Consider the following 19149-nt stretch of genomic DNA (forward strand, 5'->3'; position numbering starts at 1 on the left):
AGACGGGGCCTGGCCTGGGAATTTGCCGTCCGCTTCCCATTCTTCCTATGCAGACAGACACACAACATGGCGGACTAGAATAGTCGGCCGACGCGCCCGGATACAGCGGAGAACCCGGAGGACTTAACATCCACTAAGACCGATAAAACACCGTTCGAGGGCACCGTAGGCTGGGAAGAGTGACGCACTCCTGGAAACTGCCACCACCGCCTGGATTCCGAAGATTAACTGGGAACAAAGTGTCGTCTCTGTGTCCTGGATCGTGTTTCCCTCCTCTCCTATCACCCAGGTCCCCCCACCCCACTCACACTCTCGGTTCCAGGGGTGTGGAGACAGGGGCCGGGGCTGAAAAACGTGGAAGGGAAGACGAGGATAAATTCCTAACTGGGGGGTTTCCCCCTATGATTTCCCCCGGCCGCCGCAGGAGTTGTGGTGAGTTTTAGTTGTTTTTTTTTCCGCGGCGCCGTATCCGAACCCCACTTGTTAAAATGTCAGTATTAGCACGTTTGCTCCGCCGACACTGCGTCACCCACAAACACTCACTTTGTCCCCCACATTCACGCTCCTGCGCCGCATTACCCGAGACCTGCAGGCGCACGGGAGCTCCGCAGCCACCGGGGTCGCGACCGATAGTTGTGGAGAAACGCTCGAACCTTTCCAAAGTGGCCGAGAGGTCGGGAGGGATCCTATTTTTTCTGACGTTGGGGGAGCTCTGGAGAAAAGGGGGGGGACCGGGAGATGAAAGTCCGGCTTTGGGGACGCCAGCGCCGGGGCTCTGGCTGTGGCGCAACCCGGGCTTCAGTTCGGGCTGCTCCCCTGGAAAGTACATTTTATTGATTAACGCTTTGTTATTACACGTTCAGAGAGGGTGTGGAGCTGTTGGGTGGAGGGGTGGGATTGTGTGTGTGTGTGTGTGTGGGGGGGGGGGTCCTTACAGCACCCGCAAGAGGAACTGGGTCGCCACAACACGAACATGTTCGGCCTGTCAAATCACAGCGTTCACCTTCCACATGCTCTCTGCTGGCCATCCCAGCCGAGTTTCATCTGCACCCCCTCCAGAAGTTTAGGTTCTTGCACTCTTTTTTTTCTTTCCTTTTTCACGCTCTATCTTTTCTTCCAATGGTGGGCGTCACCTCCAAACCGCCGTCCATCCAACGTCCGCTTGGGATTGTGCGGCAGCCGATATTGTCCCCGGGTGGTGCCTTTCCCCAGCCGCCGGGAGACGCGGGCCTTCCCCTCCGATTCTGACCCTGGAGCCGTCGCCTGTGTCATATCTGAGAGGAACACTGCCTCGTCTGCCTGACTCATGCCTGGGCGAGTTCATTAAAGTTAACTCGGCTTCCCACTTCTTTGTGCGTGGGGCCTTGCGAGCGCGGTGGTCGAGCCTGACCTGCCCCTCTGCGGCGAGTCTGCAAACAGCCACACGGTGTCCTGTTCGTCGACCAACGGTATCGGTTCCGGGTGTCGGTCATCCATTTCTGTGAGACATCGGGCCAACTCCAGGTACTCCACGGCGGATCTGGGCCAGGATCCCGAGAGCGTTTCACTCGGCAGCAGGAGTGACGCGGACCTCGCTGCACTTTTCGTTGTTGGCCTGGTTGCTGAATTAGGCAGAGTGCAGGTTTAGATTCAAACTGTTGCAAACTGCTCCCCTCAGCCGGTGTTTTTTATTTTTTTTTAAAGCTACCTTTGGTTTGTGACATTACGCAATTCCAGCACGCTGACACAATATTGTGCGCTGGCTTTCAGGGTGCGGTTGCACCCAGGCATATTTTTGTTTCCACCTGTTGGGCGGCATATTTTTCTGAGGAATAGGGCTATTATTCCAATTCTGTCAAAATAAAGAGCATTCGGGGTGTCACGGAGCACAGTGGAGGCCTGATTTCAGCCATGTGACATGGCATTCAGCCTTAATCACATTTATCTTGTGCACTGCAGGAAATGAACCTGCGCAATGACTAACAATTCATGAATCGACTGACTTGCCAGGCTGGGAAAACTACGCCCAGTGTCATACAGCTTCTGTCCGTCCATTTTGTGAATTCAGCATTGAAAATTTCTCAATTCTCTTTCCGTGGTTGTAACCTCCTAAATCGGATGCGTGACATCTGATCCGTGGGTCAGATTCTGCAGTGACGCTATGTGGGCTGATTGACACTCCAATAAAAACCTACTGTTCACACAGTTTGCCGCTGTATCCGCAAATCATAGTTGTAACTGGGAGCCAGAGCCAGAACCACCACCGTCTCTGACCTCAACCTCCTCCAAACAGGACCGTGCAGCCCTGCGGCCCAAAGAGGCATGTTTTGAAATTCTCCGTGGAGGGAAGAAAATAAATCCCAAACGAGGCCTCGGCCATGATGCCGTGACGGTGCAGCGTGGCATCGTGGGTAATCTGGACATCTTGAACGTTACATTAGCGCTGAAGTTTTGCTGTTTTCAGAGCAACTCGTGGCGCTTCATTAACTCAGCGAAGCGATGCCAAACTGCGCTCTGCATTTTACAACAGAATGGCTTCAGAGGAAAATTCCAGGTGCCTTAACCGAGTTTTCGCCGGAATAATGTCGTATTCTTCTAAATGAAGTGCAGCGAAAGACGCCCGGGAATGTGCAGTCACTGACAATTCAACAATAAGCCACTTTTGGAGAGTTTTTATTTTCATATTAGCTTATAATCAAGTTTCTGCTGGACTGGTGGTAGAACTGAAGCAGAACATGCAGGAAGAGTTGATGTGTGACATCAGGGGGGGTCATTTCTGGTTTTAGAGTGTAAATCACTGCTAACGTAGCAGCTATCAAGCTCATATATTCATCAAAAAACAGTTTTGATGTCATACATTTCCCTTGGCTTCAGCCTCTCAGCCTCTCTACTGTTGTGCACTGATTGTGTGAGTAAAAGCCCGTAGACTTGTTTAAATTGAGGAGATTTTTGGGAAAAGCTCTCAAACTGTGATGTTTTGTCTCAGCTGATTGCTTATCTGGGCCGCCGGGCTCAGGAGGCGAGGAGCGATGAGTGCAATAGGACGGTCGCTGCAGATAGCAAATCTGGGTTTTTGGCCTTTGTCCTGCCACTTTGGCCCCAGACTGAGCGTCAAGGTCATAGTGGCTTCTGTGGGAAGACCGCACTTTGCACCTCCACATCCTTTCTGTGTCCAGTGTGGGAACGCTTGAGAGGCCTCTGGCACGCTGTACGAGAAACCCCACAATGAATCAGAAACAGAGCCGGGCTTCACCGACCCGACCGCTGTTGCGTATTGAAACCAGTCGGTTTTCTTGATCTCTTTGAGCAGCCTGGCGGAACCAAATTGTCATTATGGGCTCAATAACAAACGCGGCGGTCGCGCTTGCACCCAGCCGTGTTTTTCTTCGTCTTTTCATCATCTCGCCGTGTCGCGGCCGGAGCCGACGGGAGCAGAAACCACACCAGCAGGGAGCTGTAACCCTCAGGAAGAAGGTCCAGAAGCGGCGTGGCTGTTGGCTGTGGCACCGGGGACGTATATTCTGTGGTCTTTTTCCAAGCCAGAGTCGGGTTGGCCTTACTTCTGTCTCCCGTGAAGAGAAGCATTCACAGTATCCCTGCCCCCAACCCCCCGCTCCCCCTACCGAGACATAGAAACAGTATTAATATGCCACGAATGTAGATAGACAGACGAGCATTATCTGGCGGCACGGCGGTGAGGGAAACAGGATGCCTCGCAGAAAGCCAGAGGGAAATCTTTTTCTGCATGAACGTTATCGTCCCCTCGACTGCTGTTGTCAGATTTAGCCTCATGTTCGGTGAGAAATGGAAAAAGGCAGAAGAGTTGAAAGAGGCGGCCTTAACTGTTCAGCGAACAGTTTAAAGGACAAAAACCAAACGGCTCACTAAAGCAGTTCCCCGCCTGACTTTCCTGGCCGCTGCTCCCACAGATTTGATGGATTCCCACTGTTGCGCGTAGCGGAATTGTATTATTTTTTGCTTTGTTTTCTCTTCATGTTTCACAACTTGGCGGTTCACGAGGACGCCGCAGGTCCTCGTAGAGTCTGTATCACAGGCTGGAGGTTATGTACAACTAAAGAAAGTATTGGATTCGGAGCTCGATGTTATTGGCGTGTGACGTGAACCTGTGCAGTCAAATGAGAGGAAAAGCCAGTGTCCATTTCCTCCAGTGCCGCCCGTTTGGCTTTTGATCCACCCACCTTGGCAGACAAACAGATATATTGTTAATTTTCCATAATTTTCCATACTGCATTAGTTTTTTGATATTTTTTTATTAGTATTTTTTGCACTTTCTTTGTGTCTTATGGGGGCGGACGTGCACAGTAACACAGCATTTGTAATAAATTACCGTGGCCTCTGGGAAGGAGCTCTCCTCATTCTGTCCGCCACGTGCCAGCATCATGTTTGAAACACACAGGACTGACCTATAAAATCTAGATTAAAACGGTATAAAACATGGCAAAAATGCCTCTTGAACATTTCACTTTGATTTACAGACAGCTGGTTCTGATCCGCCCTGAGCCCCAACGATTACCCGACCTGGATGAGATCGCGCCGTAGAGTAAAATGCGCACACGCTCGCATTCCGGCTCTCTGCCGTGGAAGCGTTGTCATCAAAAACGCTGGCTCGTTACCGACGCCCGTGAATGAAGACTTTTAATGTTCGTTGTCTTCGCCTTCTCAACGTTGTTGTGCGAATAGCGGCGGCCGCAGCCTCAACAGTGGAAGTTATCAGTCTGGGAAAAACCCCAGCGATGCATTCTTCAGCAGCGTGAACGCCATCAACATGTTTTAGTGCATATGTGGAAGGCGGAAGACAAGACCTGGCGCAGTCAACCAAATACTGGTTCTAGCAGGCTGCTGCTACTTAGCATTAGCGCCTTTGCTCATGAACTCTGGAGTTCTTGTTGGATTCTGCTTCCGGAGATTGCCGTGATCTCGGATGACATTTGACAGATTGTGTCGTCGTGCATGGTGACACATCATCTTTATAATATGCGGCCTGGACCCGAATGGTCCCCCCCTGGCCTGCTTCTGTGATGCGCACGTGTCACTTGAAATACTGCTGAGAAGAGTGAGCGGCGAGAATGCGTCGCTCAAATTGACACCATATGCCACCGGCATCAACGGGACGCCTCTGTCATTTAATAAAGCCGGGACGGGTGTTGTCGGTGGAATCTGGCTGCTCCGCCGGCTTTGTCTGGGGGAAATAAGTCACCTGATGACACAACACGAGTGTGGAGGAAAGAGCGTGCATTCACCCGCTCACCGACGCACATCTGCGCATTTTTCTGCTGGAAACGGCGAGATGGAGTTTAGAAAGCGGTCCGAAACCTTCGCGGTGTTATATTTGGCCGACGTTACAGCGGCTTGATCAAAAGAACGCAGTTTAAAAGTGCTAGAGCGAATAAAGTGGAACCTGGCAGGTCTTTGTTCTTTTTATAAGGACGTCTTGATGTGTGGACCCTGGCGCAGCAGTATGGACTAACAAGACAGCAAAGCACGCGTCTTGACGCTTACGTCCTATATCGTCTGGATGCGTACCACCAGATAATTGAACATCAGTGGTTTCTTTGTATGGAGTCTCTTCACCAAACGCCTTGAGTATCTTTTTAAGATGCCACTGATGGCAAAATAAAGTCTAAAAATGGCACCAATGAAAGCACTTTCCTGTCCAGCGTCTGTTGAATAAATGATGTCCTCTCCAGTAACACGTCTGAAATGCATACATGTAGAAAACCCGCTGCTCATCTGAAGGCCCGAACGTGTTCAGACGCATTTTCTAAGCAAGAGAACCTTCTGGGCCTCACCTTTTAGACGTGCTGCATCTTCTATCATTTACATGTGAACAATGTTACATCATTGAGTCATACGACATTGAATCATGCTTCGTCAACAAAGGCTGAACAAAGTAAACGTTCATTGATGAGAATCACTTTGCAAGAGGAAAGTCTTAAATATTTTCTGAAGCCGTCGTGTTTTTTGTTAATTGGCGTCGATAATGAAAACACTGTAAGGTTGCAGTCCTAAAGATTGAGCTGACATCTAAAGTGGGATTTTTAAAGGTAAAATAATGAGAACCCATGTTCATATCAGACTGGCAACTGGAGCCATCAAAGCTTTTAACGCCCAGTTTTTCCCGAGGCCGAGGCCGCGGTAATCCTCCGTGTAAAGCATCAGTGTGCGCAGCAGCCGGGCAGCGTTTGGGTCGGTACAGTGTGAAAGTATCTGTAAGCATCGGCAGACTGTCTGGATTAGTTCAGGGTCAAAACCACGAGATTAGATCCAGGGATTATCACAGCTCAGTCGGGGGGACGACGGCTTGCTGACCCCTGAGATTATATATAAATGACAGCCTGGCTGACCAGCAGCAGCCCTCTGACCACCGAGGCAGGGAGGACGGATGGGGACGGCATCGCTGTGGGAAGCTCAATGGGACAGTAATTCTGTTTTGGTCCTTCTCTCAACGGCAACATGTCAAATGGGAGTCCGCCATAAAGCCTTTTATGTTGGAATAGTTTCAAACATGGGCAGATTTAGAGGGATTTGGGGGGTAATGCCCAAATAAAGGTGTCTAAATAAACTGGTTGTGTTTTAAATACTTGTGTCATATTTTTTTTCTGGCTGCTGACTGATAATATGACTATTAATATTGATTTTTTTAATACTAAATTATTAATTGCTGCTTTCTTTCTAGGACTGCGAATGAGTGATTGATGCCCACTCTGCTTCTTGAGGTAAACGGCAACAACATAATCCTTTGTTATGCAGTTTTATTATCTTTATTATTCCATCCCTTCCTAACATGAGACTGTGGGATTAGGATAGTTTTTTGGGTTTTTTTAAATCCAGAAGATTATGCAATGCATTAACCCCGAGTCTTTTGATCTTCATAAAACAAATCTGTGGTATTTGGACTCTATTTTTTCCTGAGATTAGAGGTTGTTTTTGACTGTTCTCTCATTGGGTTGGTTGTGCTTCCTCCACATGTAGGGCAGAATGGGTGTGTGTCCCCTGCTCCTGCTGCTCGGTCTCGCCCTCAGGGCCTCAGCCCAGGATTATGTGCCCGTCCCAAGTAAGAAATCCATCTTATTATACCGCAGAACCCCTTTTCTCCTCTTGTCTGTAGAACTGATGATCCGGGATGAGGAAATTTCACATACTGAAGGTTCACTTTTGAAATATTACCACAAAGGAGCAGCATATGTAGTCATTCACGGGAGGTTAATTTGCATTAGAGCAAAGCGGATCAGGACTACATCCGTCTTTATTTCCTGCTCTTTCGTGAGTCCTGACATGAAACGTGAAGAAAAGGTTCCTTTTTAATTAAGAAAACTGCCATTAAGGCTAAAGAGCACAAGACTCAACAGTAGATTTTGTTTCCAGGTCCTGCGAACATCACTTCCAAGCCCGCCGACCCTCCGGCGACCTCCCCTCTCAGAAGTACGGTTGCGAGCACGCAAGCGCCCACCACTCCCCCCCCGACCGTCTCTTCCACCACCGCTGAGGCGGCGAGGACGACAACGGCGACAACAGCAGCCGCACCGACACCAAGCCCAGCCAGCGATGGCACCCTACTACAGGCTGATCCCAATGCCACAGGGCGGGTGCTACCCATTCCCCCAACCCCAACGGATGCCCCCCAGCAGCCCCCCAATGTGGAAACTGCCCTTCCTCCCGCCACAGATGGTGAAGACAACACAACCACAGTGACCCCCGGCACCCCGACTCCAGAGACTTATATTGATGAGAATACAGATGTGGTGCCGGAGACCACCGTAGACCCCGCTGTGGGGTTCTCCACAGAACCCAGCCCTCATGGTGAGTAATGTAAAATTCTATAGGATTTGGAAATATTTCACTATTTATTTGGATCTTCCTGTTGCCATTAAGCATCAGTATGTCCTCACTGACGTACAAGGTTGAGTGATTGAGAATCAATCAATCAAAATAATTAATAAAGCAGTATGGAAAGTGGCGGTGGACAAAAGTGCTTACACACAATAAAAATAAGAGACGTGAGTGAAAACAGGCGTCAGTCAAAGAACAATAGAAGGAGACGTCAAATAATGGCGTATATGGGGCTGAAAAAAACGGGAAAGAATGGGGAAAGTGAGCTTTACGGTCTAGACTTGACCTTTTAATATTTAAATACGTTAACAGTTTTGTGCTTTTAGGCGCCGTCGTGGCAGTGCTGGAAATATCCTTACGTGACACACCTGCATTAGAGCAGTCATCCAAGAACAAGAGCACCCAAATTAGATGCCTGACAGGCCTCCTTTTATCAACCGCAGCTTTTGATGCTTTCATGCATGTGCAAAAGTCTGGAAATTGGAAGTTCTTTAGCTTCTCTAAAGGTCTTTGTATTCAAACCGAATGCTTCCCGCAGCTTTGTTTTAAATAAATGTCACATGTGCCACACTAATAAAAAGACAAGCCGCAGACGAGATGCTTCATTGATGAGGAAACCCGACTGTCAGGACATCAGCACATTCGGAATCATTTTCTTTCGGTCCAGCTTAGAAGGGCTATTTAAAGACTAAAGGGGAAGTGGAAGAAGGTCAGGGAGGCATTGTCTATGCATGCCAACATAAATGGATGTGCTCTGCCTTTTTCATAACATAATCAGTTTCCATTCATAGGTGTTATGTAACTGCTCCTTTTTTTTTTTTTCTTTCTTTAATTCTTCCAATCTACATGTTTCTGTAGGGCAGCTCTGAAATGTCCTGACAGCTGAGACCGAAATTAGAATGTGACAGGCTGACATTTCGTAGTCCTTCCCCAGAAACTGCATGTGGAGCTTCGGGTTAAATTAAACTTTTCCCCAGAACGTTTAGAATTTTCTGCATTTTTCTGTCAGCCAGTGGAACGGCTGATTTTGTTCATGCGTTGTTGCCACGGTCCTCTAGAAAAAAATGCCTTTTGTTGTCAGCTGGTGTGTCTTATTGACCAGTCATCAGCACACAAACACAGCTGTGTGTGTGCCTGGCCAGTGTGTGTGTGTGTGTGTGTGTGTGTGTGTGGAACTCATCTTTTCCATGCAGATGTCATGTCCTTTGTGCTTATGTTTTGTGAAAAGGTCATCAGGAAGACTATAGGGTTGCCTTCAATCAGTAACTCATGAAGGCAACAAGTCACTGAAATTGTTCAGCTATTCTAAATGTGCCGGAGGCGTCGTGTAGAACAGAAAACAAGCTTTAGGTTATATCTCACTTATAAACAACAGCCACCCGACCGACAGTCGGCACCGCCGCCCCAGGTCCTTTCTGCCTTATACCTTGGTGAAAGCATTTAACATTTCCTCTGAATAATTCACGTGGACTTCACAGCAATCGTTCTAAATATTTCAGCATTTTCTTCCATCACCCAGAGTCGTCCTGTATTTCCATTTATAGAAGCCTGAGCTTGACACTCGTTTAAACTGTGATTTAACAGCCTGTTGCACTTTCGCAGAAATCTCTAAGTTTGGGTTTTCTGTTTGTCAAATTAATAATTAATCCGCAAATTTTCCTTCAGACACGACAAGCGCTGCAAAGTGATGCTTTAGGGCATGCATGGAATTTTTTTTTTTTTAAAAGGTCAATTTAACAGTTGTGACTTAAACCTATACATAAGGATTTCTAACCATTTATTCTCCTGCTCCTGAAGACAACAACCAGACCGTTGACATGCCAATCATAGCAGTCATGGTGGCCTTATCGTCCCTGCTGGTCATCATCTTCATCATTATCATCCTCTACATGCTCAGGTCGGTGACGTGCGGTTAACGTTACTTTCTGCACAGATGCAACACTGAGCTGTGTATATGTATATGTCTATATCTTTGTTTTTAAATGGACTTTGGTGCATCTTTATTGACAGGTTTAAAAAATACAAACAGGCAGGAAGCCATTCAAACTCCTTCAGGCTGACCAATGGTCGTTCTGATGACACAGGTAACACATCTGTATGTGTTTAATCTTCTGTTTGCGTGTGTCAGCAGATGTGAGTGTTCGTGCCTGTTCCTGTTCAGTTATAGCCACTTGATAAAACTTGTTAATATTTTTTTTCATGATAAGAATGGATTGATCTTCCTGAATGTTTTTGCTCAGCGTCATGACCTAACCTGCAGGGCCACTGTTGGAAGCCTTAGCGTTGAACCGCAGCGCCCCCTGGTGGGCGCGTTCTAGAACTGAAGGTGTTGCTTGATGTGACCGTTTGAATCTCATTTTCCTTCCCCATGTCTCCTGTTTTATCTCCACCTGTCTCACTCCTATTCCTTCCCCCCTCTCCCTTCTCCTCCCTTCCGGCTTTCCTGGCACAGAACTCCAGAGCGTCCCACTATTGGCCCGTTCACCAAGCACAAACAGGAAGTACCCACCGCTTCCTGTTGACAAGCTGGAGGAAGAAATGAACCGCCGCATGGCTGATGACAACAAGCTCTTCAGGGAGGAATTCAATGTATGCCATGCTTAAACACACACCTTCTGATAGCATTCACCCTGAGGGTCACCTTTAACTTGATCCCTTTCACCTAAATAACTCCCATTCACGAATAATTAAAACCTAGAGTGATCTAACAATGACTTTGGAATAATTTGATAAGCATATCTTCTGATATACGCTTGTGTATGTGTCTGTGTGTGCAGGCACTGCCAGTGTGTCCCATCCAGGCATCATGTGATGCGGCTTCCAAAGAAGAGAACAAGGAGAAGAACAGATATGTCAACATCCTGCCATGTAAGTCCTGATAATGGTGCAGATTTGGGGTGAACCAGTGGGAGCATTAACACACATTGATCAGCGCGAAACTTCTGGCCGTCATTTTACAGCGATTTTTAACGACAGTAACGGGGAGCAAAGGCAATGTACCCTCATGTTTCTACTGTTTTCTCTGTCAGACGACCACTCCAGGGTCCATCTCTCCTCTCTGGAGGGCGTCCCCGACTCTGACTTTATCAACGCCTCCTTTATAAATGTTAGTATAAGCAGTCTTTTCTGTCTAGAACCTCAAGTTCTTTTAGTCTAAGTGACTCTTACAGCTCTTTGTTACTTGATTTTTCAGGGCTACCAAGAAAAGAATAAGTTTATTGCAGCACAAGGTAAAAACTGTTCCAGGATATATTTACCAAACAAGCTGCCTCTTTTATTAACTGTATTACTGAGCGTCGTATCTGTTGTGATCTCCCAGGACCGAAGGAGGAGACTGTAAATGACTTCTGGCGGATGATCTGGGAGCAGAACACAGCCACTATTGTCATGGTGACCAATCTAAAGGAGAGGAAAGAGGTAGGAGTGCTGGCATCTTTATCGTGAAGGAAGTTATTAATACAGCTGCAATTTTTACCACCTTCAGTTCAATTAAATAAAAAACAATCGTCATTCAGGGAGACAATTTCATATCTTTATGTTTGATAAGATATAAAGTAATAAGTAAGATTAGCTGTGGTTTTATATGCATTTTTTCCTCTAATGTTACACAATTTTCCAGCCTGTTCTGTTGGGTTTCAACAGAGCCGTCAAAGTGGTACATCTGGTTCCACTCCATTTGTTTTCCACAAAGGAAATGAGATGAAGCTCTGAATGAGGGTTCAGTGTGTGTAATCCCTCTTTGTTTTCTCAGTGCAAATGTGCCCAGTACTGGCCGGACCAGGGCTGTTGGACCTACGGAAACATCCGTGTGTCTGTAGAAGACACGATGGTTCTGGTGGACTACACCATCCGCAAATTCTGCATACAGCAGGTAAGACCTGAGAGCAGCTTATGAGAGGCCAGGAAAACATTTTAAAATAAAAGAAATACCCACTTGCAGCGTTCTCTTACTGGCTGCAGCCGATGCTTTGACCTGACGTGGGTGTGTTTCAGGTGGGAGACCTGTCTGGGAAGAAACCTCAGAGGCTTGTCACCCAGTTCCACTTTACCAGCTGGCCAGATTTCGGGGTGCCTTTCACCCCCATTGGCATGCTCAAGTTCCTGAAAAAAGTGAAGAATTGCAACCCCCAGTATGCCGGAGCCATCGTGGTGCATTGCAGGTAGGTGGAGCAGCGATGGCTGATGTCTGTTGGTCTGTCTGGACCGTTTTTCACTCCAGCTTTGCGTGTCTGTCAGCGCCGGCGTGGGGAGAACGGGCACCTTCATTGTGATCGATGCCATGCTGGACATGATGATCGCCGAGAGGAAGGTGGATGTGTTTGGCTTCGTCACCAGGATCAGAGCTCAGCGCTGTCAGATGGTCCAGACGGATGTAAGTGTCACCTCTCTTCTCATGATGATTGGTTGAGTTCCACTTTGTTCTTCACCCTCTTTTCTCCGCCCCACAGATGCAGTACGTGTTCATCTTCCAGGCTTTGCTGGAGCACTACCTGTACGGAGACACGGAGCTGGAGGTGACCTCACTGGAGTCCCACCTGGCCAAGCTCTACTCCCCCTCACCTGGAGCTGGCTGCGGCGGTCTGGAGGCTGAATTCAAGGTCTGATTTTGAGTTCCTATTTCCTCTCAGCCTTCACTCACATTCTCTCTACATCAGAATCCGACCAATCCTAACACTAATGATTTCCAGAAACTGACCTCCATCAAGATTCAGAATGATAAGATGAGAACGGGCAACCTACCCGCCAACATGAAGAAGAACAGAGTCTTACAGATCATTCCATGTGAGTGGTGGAGCTACAGGATGGATTCCTGTAAATAGTGAAATTGAATCAAGGTCAAGCATTATCTCTGTCTCTAACAGACGAGTTCAACAGAGTGATCATTCCAGTCAAAAGGGGAGAGGAGAACACCGACTACGTCAATGCCTCCTTCATTGATGTCAGTGTAAAAGCACAGCTCAAATCAGATTTGTTAGCTTTTGCTCGGGGGGGGTTAAGTCTCGTCTTATTTTTTCTCTCACTCTCTTCATCTTCCATTGGGATCACAGGGTTACCGTCAGAAGGACTCCTACATGGCGAGCCAGGGCCCTCTTCAGCACACCATGGAGGACTTCTGGAGGATGATCTGGGAGTGGAGAAGCTGCTCCATAGTCATGCTTACCGAGCTGGAAGAGAGAGGGCAGGTGGGTGGATGTGTGCGCACTCAAGAAAGGGGCAAAAGCATTGGTTCTCTCCAGTTGTCTCTGTCTTGTGGAGCACAGTAACCCTGACCAGGTCCATCTCCTGCAGGAAAAATGTGCCCAGTATTGGCCCAGTGACGGCACAGTGGTCTATGGTGACACCTCTATTGAGATAAAAAGGGAGGAGGAGAATGAGAGTTACACGGTGCGTGACCTCCTGGTCACCAACAACAGGGTAAGAGGTCAAAAAGCAATACTTGGAACTCTTCGCTGAGCACAGTTTAATCTGCCCTTCCTGCCATTCCCCATTCCTTCAGGAGAACAAGGCCCGCGCGGTGCGTCAGTTCCATTTCCACGGCTGGCCAGAGGTGGGCATCCCCACCGACGGTAAAGGCATGATCAACTTGATCGCAGCGGTGCAGAAACAGCAGCAGCAGTCGGGAAACCACCCCATCACGGTGCACTGCAGGTGAGAGCCCTCAAGCTGCTGCCTCCCATGAGCCCGCCCATCCACCCATCCATCCATCCATCCATCCATCCATCCACCCACCCACCCATCCATCCACCCATCCATCCATCCACCCACCCACCCACCCATCCATCCATCCATCCATCCACCCACCCACCCATCCACCCACCCATCCATCCACCCACCCATCCATCCATCCACCCACCCATCCATCCACCCACCCACCCATCCACCCACCCACCCATCCACCCACCCATCCATCCACCCACCCATCCATCCATCCACCCACCCACCCACCCATCCATCCATCCACCCACCCACCCACCCATCCATCCATCCATCCATCCACCCACCCACCCACCCATCCATCCATCTCTTCGATTCATTGCTCTGATTTATTCTCTGATTTATCCGTACAGTGCTGGTGCTGGTCGGACGGGGACCTTCTGTGCGTTGAGTACGGTCCTGGAGAGGGTGAAGGCAGAGGGCATCCTGGATGTGTTCCAGACGGTCAAGAGCCTCAGACTGCAGAGGCCCCACATGGTGCAGACACTGGTGAGGCCTCTTTTGATGTTTCCACCTGTCCAAGCAGCAGCAGCAGGGGTCCCTGGTCCCCCACCCAAAGGAGACTCATAGTTTATTATTGTGTTAGCACCTGAATTCATGACACTGCAGCTATTGCATTGATCTCATTCTTCTCCCTCTCACTGGATTCTTCTAAAACTACCGTTTCTGTGTCCCCTCCTCCTCCTCAGGAGCAGTACGAGTTCTGCTACAAGGTGGTCCAGGAGTACATCGATGCCTTTTCTGACTACGCCAACTTCAAGTAGGGACCATCCGAGTAGGTGGATGTCCTCTCGTCCTCCAGACGAGCCTAACGCACCCAGCAGAACACACATGCCTACACGATAACCATGCAGAGAGCTGCAGCGCCCCACCTGAGGGAGTTTTATTTTTTTCCTTCCCCAATTGAACAAAAACTCATCACAATTTGACCTGTGGATGGGATCAACTGCCCGGAGGAAAAGGGAACAGAGCACTCCAGCCAAAGAACAGGGCAGTGAAGTTGGATGGTGAAAGTAACTGAGATGCCTTCTTGAATATTTTGTAATATTCTTGTTAATATCACCCCTCACACACCCCCCACCACCCTCCGTATAAATTTGTATATATACTTACTGTGTTGCATCTTTTCACTTTGATTTCAAACACAGTTTTGAGTTTAATGTATTTGTATTTTATTGGTAAAAAAATATATATATATATAAATAAATAAATATATATATAGTATAAATCAAAAGCTTTGGATGCTAACGTAGAAAGAAAAATCCAGAGTCAACCTTCTTTTTTCCCCCTTTTTTCCTTCCCCCCACCATTTTTAACCGTGGAGACTTCAAACACCTTTATCATAAAACAGACGCACAGTAGCAACACGTGGTAGCAGAATCCTGGATTCAGGGGCAACGAACAACAATGCAGCACAAAGAGGCCACAACAACAACAACAAAAGCCATTTATGTGGATCAATCTGGCCAGTTACTGCAGTTTTTTCCCTGCTAATGTTCTAGAGGGGCAAAGGTCACCCACTCTCTCTGCATGGGCTCGGATAACACCCTCGGAATCGGAGCCGTTCCGCCTCTTTCGTTTGGCGTCGGGTGAAGCGATTCGCTGGAGACAGACTTTACATGCTGAGGTTCCTCCGTTAAAACATTCAGGGCTTTCGGCGTCTAAGCTCCTGTAGCCTCACCAAATCCTGGACAATGACCTCAAAGGACCAGAACCGGTCCAGAGTTAATGTAAGCTCTCCAGTTGACTTTGACAAAAATCAAGGATTGAAATCAACAGCTATTTCCCACCATTTTTTGTTGTTTACAGACACATGTCAGTATTTCTCTTATTACATTGAAATGTTCTGAATGGCTTCACTTATTAACTGACATTTTATTCTGCTTATATCAGCCTTGAATCACTGTGCTGTACTTTCACTCTTAAGAACAAGATCTCTTTTTTTTATTTTTTTTGCTTCACACTGTCGGCATTGATGCAGAAGAATGTTTCTTTATTGGACATGCTGTTGCTAGCATAGAAATGGGTGGTTTGTTACTTCAATCATAGAGGCGTTCCATGCAGTGGTTGCTAAACTTCTTTTTTATTATTATTATTATTTTTGGCTGTACTGTGAGGACACCGAGACTTGAATTGTACGCGAGGGGGGGGTGCTTGTTGTTTGTTTATCCTGTTTTTGGATGAGGTCAATGCAGGGTTTTAAGAGGAGTCCCAGTTTCCACTCAGGAAATGACCCAATGGGACTTGTGGAATTCTGAGCCGCAGGCTCGCAAATGATATTCCGGTGACAGTTTTTAAAAAATGGACTCTTAACTAGGTTTTTAAGTGAAAGTCAGTCCCACAATTTTACATGATTTAGTCACATTACAGCTCGTGTGTGTGGGGGGTGGGGGGAAAGGCCGGGGGAAAAACAATCAAATAAAACCTGGACGCCCTGGAAGGGTGATTAATTTCAAAATTGATTGTTTGAACGCTCATGCACTGTTTGCACCAAAAGCAAAGCCTTTAAAATGACCAAATAAGAGCAAAAGTCAGAACATGGGAGGAATAGTCGAGCTCATGAGTAGCATAGTGTCGCAGCGGAGCTTCAAGTAGCAGATCCTTTAATCACTGAATCTGTCCATCCTGTCCGTTGTCCTATTCTAGAGCATCACAAGTGCCCGCGCTCCTTGTCAGGTGCCATAGTGATCGAGTATTTGTGTGGCAGGTCCATCGTATCGGTGTATTGTGTGTGCTTGACTCATGTGATCACTTTGTCTCGCTACGTCCGAACAGCAAAATATGACACTGTGCCAACCCACGAGACCCACTATTTTGCTACTAAAGTGAAAAGTTAAAAAGTGCCTCACTGGTGTATATTAAAGGAAAACATCCTCCCTTTTAAATAGGGGGTGAAATTTAGTTTTTGTGTGATGACAAACGGCCGCAGCCAAGACCGTCTCCCTCCTCCTTCCTCTCACATTCCCCTCGGATTCCCTGATGGTGCAGAAGCCTCAAGGTCACTTTATTTTTGGAAACTAAAATTCCACTTTGTTTTTTTTTTCTATCAAGAGTCTTTGTTCCATTCCATTTCATTCCTTTACCTTTGGTTTGAACAGCTGTGGGCACTTCAACGTTTAACCAAAACTCCCCCTTTTTTTTTTTTTCCTGGAGGATCCATCAGAAATGCGATCCGCACACCCCTGTTCAAAATCCAGTCATTCCTGGAGCCCCTGCCCCGGTCAAGCATTCCCAAATATTTCTCCATTCTGGAGCATCAGGCTGATGGAGACGCAGAGTCCAACTCTGCTCCTCTCTCCCCTTTTCTTGGCGTCTTGTCCTTTCACGTCTCCTGTCCTGTCCTCGCCGCTCCACTTTTGGACCCTTTTCGGTCACCGTTTGTACATAATGTAATGTTATTTATGTCATTCCTGTCCGCCGTCTCTGCTTCAATTTCATGCTCCCTTCTTTCCAAACTGTATATTGAACTGTATCGGGACCATTTTCTGTTGCATTAGAAATATGTTTTGGCCATTTTAAATTTGGTTCAGTTGTCTTTAATTGCAATGTTCTTAATTTGCCTAAGTTTGTTTCTAGTGTTTTGTTATTCAACATTTGAAAATGTGTGTATATAATTATATATATGACTAAAATTATATATAATTATATAATGCCAAATGGCCTTTTCTCAGCAAGATACTGTTCAAACATAATAAAGTGCTTGAGATTTTATCAGCCGCCTCTTCTCCGGGTCCTTAAACGCCTTATTGACGCAATGACCACTCGACGCTCATTACAGCTCGCTCCTCCTGGATGAAGAACGATGGGACGGAGCTGCCGCATAATTGGCAGCCTGGGCTTCATATAGATCAGCGTTCAACCCTTCACCCTGATCAAATATTCATGCACTTTTCCCCCTCAATAAATAATTCATTGGGTTGCGAGGACAGCAGCATCTGAAGACTCGTCAGGTTTCATGATTCTGGTCATTTTCCAGTAAACGGTCGTTTCCCCGAAAATTCAAATTCAGAGCATCTGAGACTTTGAGTGATTTAAAGACGGTTTTATGCGTCTTTAAGCATCAAATTTAGAATTATACAAACATAAAAGGAAAATGTGGGAACTCAAATTAATTAGGCTTTACACGCTTATCAGTAATAGAACAATTTGGTCCCTTTGTTTTTGTTCTTAAAGTTTGCTTGACAAGATGATCAAAGAGTGATCAAAGAACAGGAGTCACCGACGCTCCTGTGGGGGCGCTGCAGGGTCATTTCGTCACTTCCTGTGTCTTCAACTTTATGAAACAACCTTGGCTCCTCCACTAATTCAGGGTCGACACCGGTGGCCTGGCCGGGATTCCGCGGTGTTTGTTCCCCGGACACCTGTGCGTCCCAACCGTAGGGTCACCTGTGTCACACACAGTGTGTACGATGAGGCCCCCTGGTCAAAGCAGGTACAAGGAGAGAGGAAATGGGGAAATACTGGCCTCCTGTTTGATCTGAGCAAGGAGATTACATTCTGAGTTAGTCAGATATTAGTGTCATGACCTGACCACCTTTTGTGCTGTTTGCAGTAGATAATTAGAACTGGCCACATTCTGCGGACCTCCGGGTCCTCAGGGAACATTTGTTTCACCTCTGGGGACAAGAGGGACCAGAGGGGTCAACAAAGGGTGGGACGATCGGGGATATGACAACATAAATGTGTGCTGGGAGGTGTCCGAGTGTCCGTATAAAGAGAAGAACACCACGCATGAAGGGAGCCACTGTAGCCAACTCTCAAGATAGTGAGTTACGCTGAGGGAACAGAACGGTCTGCAGAGCAACGTGTGACGTGACGCACCTGTTGAGACAAGGTAAAGATGCTTGTCAAACTTTTCCTCTTATTTTTTTCAATCCAGGGTTGTTGATCTAACGGAGCGTCTACCTGTGCCTGCAGGAGGGATCATCATGCGTGTGCCTGGGCTGCTTTTGCTGCTTGGCCTGCTTCTATGCACAGGAGCTCACCTGTCCAACGGCCAGCACTGGTCCCACGGGTGGTACCCGGGGGGCAAAAGGGAACTGGACCCTTTCAACCCCTCAGAGGTCAGGATGGGACTTTGTTGTTTTTATGCTCATATCAGACCCAGTTTTTTGTGACCTAATAGTGTCTGATTGATATTCGTGCTTCGTTTCTCAGATTTCAGAGGAGATTAAACTCTGTGAAGCAGGAGAATGCAGCTACTTGAGGCCCCAGAGGAGGAACGTTCTAAGGAATTTTCTTGTAAGTGATGCAATCATGCAGTGGGTCAGAAGTGACACCAAATGTTTGGAACGGAGGATGAATTCATTATAATTTTTACCCTTGCACTTAACAGCTGGATGCCTTAACCAGAGAGCTCCAGAAAAGGAAATGACATCATTCCATATAACCGTTCCTGGTGATGCTTGTCTTCAATGTGATATGACAGTTTGATTTTGATTGTTGTTTTGTTCTTAAATATTAGATTTTACAGCGTTGTAAAGCCACTAACTTGAAATTTGGAATTGCAATGTCCCCTAATAAAACATCTGTTTTAATATTAACTTTGCTCATTATTAACACGTGACTGTATTCGCTTCATGCCATGTAAATCAAAGTTTTCAT

The 19149-nt window shown here is 47.1% G+C and overlaps 2 protein-coding genes across 3 annotated transcripts; both read left to right on the forward strand.

The window, feature by feature from the left end:
- The first annotated feature begins 8 nt into the window (after positions 1–8).
- Positions 9–17256, forward strand: ptpra (protein tyrosine phosphatase receptor type A). Its single transcript, XM_011614190.2, has 22 exons — positions 9–432; positions 6677–6716; positions 6973–7054; positions 7366–7800; positions 9628–9727; positions 9841–9914; positions 10283–10419; positions 10608–10698; positions 10860–10936; positions 11024–11060; positions 11150–11247; positions 11582–11701; positions 11824–11990; positions 12067–12202; positions 12279–12428; positions 12519–12612; positions 12693–12769; positions 12879–13013; positions 13120–13245; positions 13328–13479; positions 13899–14034; positions 14235–17256. The coding sequence occupies exons 2-22, from the start codon at positions 6696–6698 to the stop codon at positions 14307–14309; spliced, it is 2520 nt and encodes an 839-aa protein (XP_011612492.2). The 5' UTR covers positions 9–432; positions 6677–6695; the 3' UTR covers positions 14310–17256.
- A 925-nt stretch (positions 17257–18181) lies between these two features.
- gnrh2 (gonadotropin-releasing hormone 2) lies at positions 18182–19088 on the forward strand. 2 transcript variants are annotated; one of them, XM_029827175.1, is made up of 4 exons: positions 18182–18310; positions 18425–18608; positions 18703–18786; positions 18881–19088. In XM_029827175.1, the coding sequence occupies exons 2-4, from the start codon at positions 18474–18476 to the stop codon at positions 18917–18919; spliced, it is 258 nt and encodes an 85-aa protein (XP_029683035.1). In that variant the 5' UTR covers positions 18182–18310; positions 18425–18473; the 3' UTR covers positions 18920–19088. The 2 variants fall into 2 exon arrangements, with proteins under 2 accessions (XP_029683035.1, XP_003973604.1); XM_003973555.3 differs by having other exon boundaries at positions 18229–18379; positions 18463–18608.
- The last annotated feature ends 61 nt before the right edge of the window (positions 19089–19149 follow it).

Source organism: Takifugu rubripes, chromosome 19 (assembly GCF_901000725.2).
Source record: "Takifugu rubripes chromosome 19, fTakRub1.2, whole genome shotgun sequence".
Lineage (NCBI taxonomy): Eukaryota > Metazoa > Chordata > Actinopteri > Tetraodontiformes > Tetraodontidae > Takifugu > Takifugu rubripes.

What these genes read in the sequence shown, in the direction of transcription:
- ptpra (XM_011614190.2), top strand. Translation starts at nt 6,696, where the DNA reads ATGCCCACTCTGCTTCTTGAG. An exon ending in CACAGAACCCAGCCCTCATG is followed by an intron (nt 7,801 to 9,627) that starts GTGAGTAATGTA and finishes CTGCTCCTGAAG; the next exon opens with ACAACAACCAGACCGTTGAC. An exon ending in GCAAATTCTGCATACAGCAG is followed by an intron (nt 11,702 to 11,823) that starts GTAAGACCTGAG and finishes GGTGTGTTTCAG; the next exon opens with GTGGGAGACCTGTCTGGGAA.
- gnrh2 (XM_029827175.1), top strand. Translation starts at nt 18,474, where the DNA reads ATGCGTGTGCCTGGGCTGCTTTTGCTGCTTGGCCTGCTTCTATGCACA. An exon ending in ACCCTTTCAACCCCTCAGAG is followed by an intron (nt 18,609 to 18,702) that starts GTCAGGATGGGA and finishes TTCGTTTCTCAG; the next exon opens with ATTTCAGAGGAGATTAAACT. An exon ending in ACGTTCTAAGGAATTTTCTT is followed by an intron (nt 18,787 to 18,880) that starts GTAAGTGATGCA and finishes TGCACTTAACAG; the next exon opens with CTGGATGCCTTAACCAGAGA.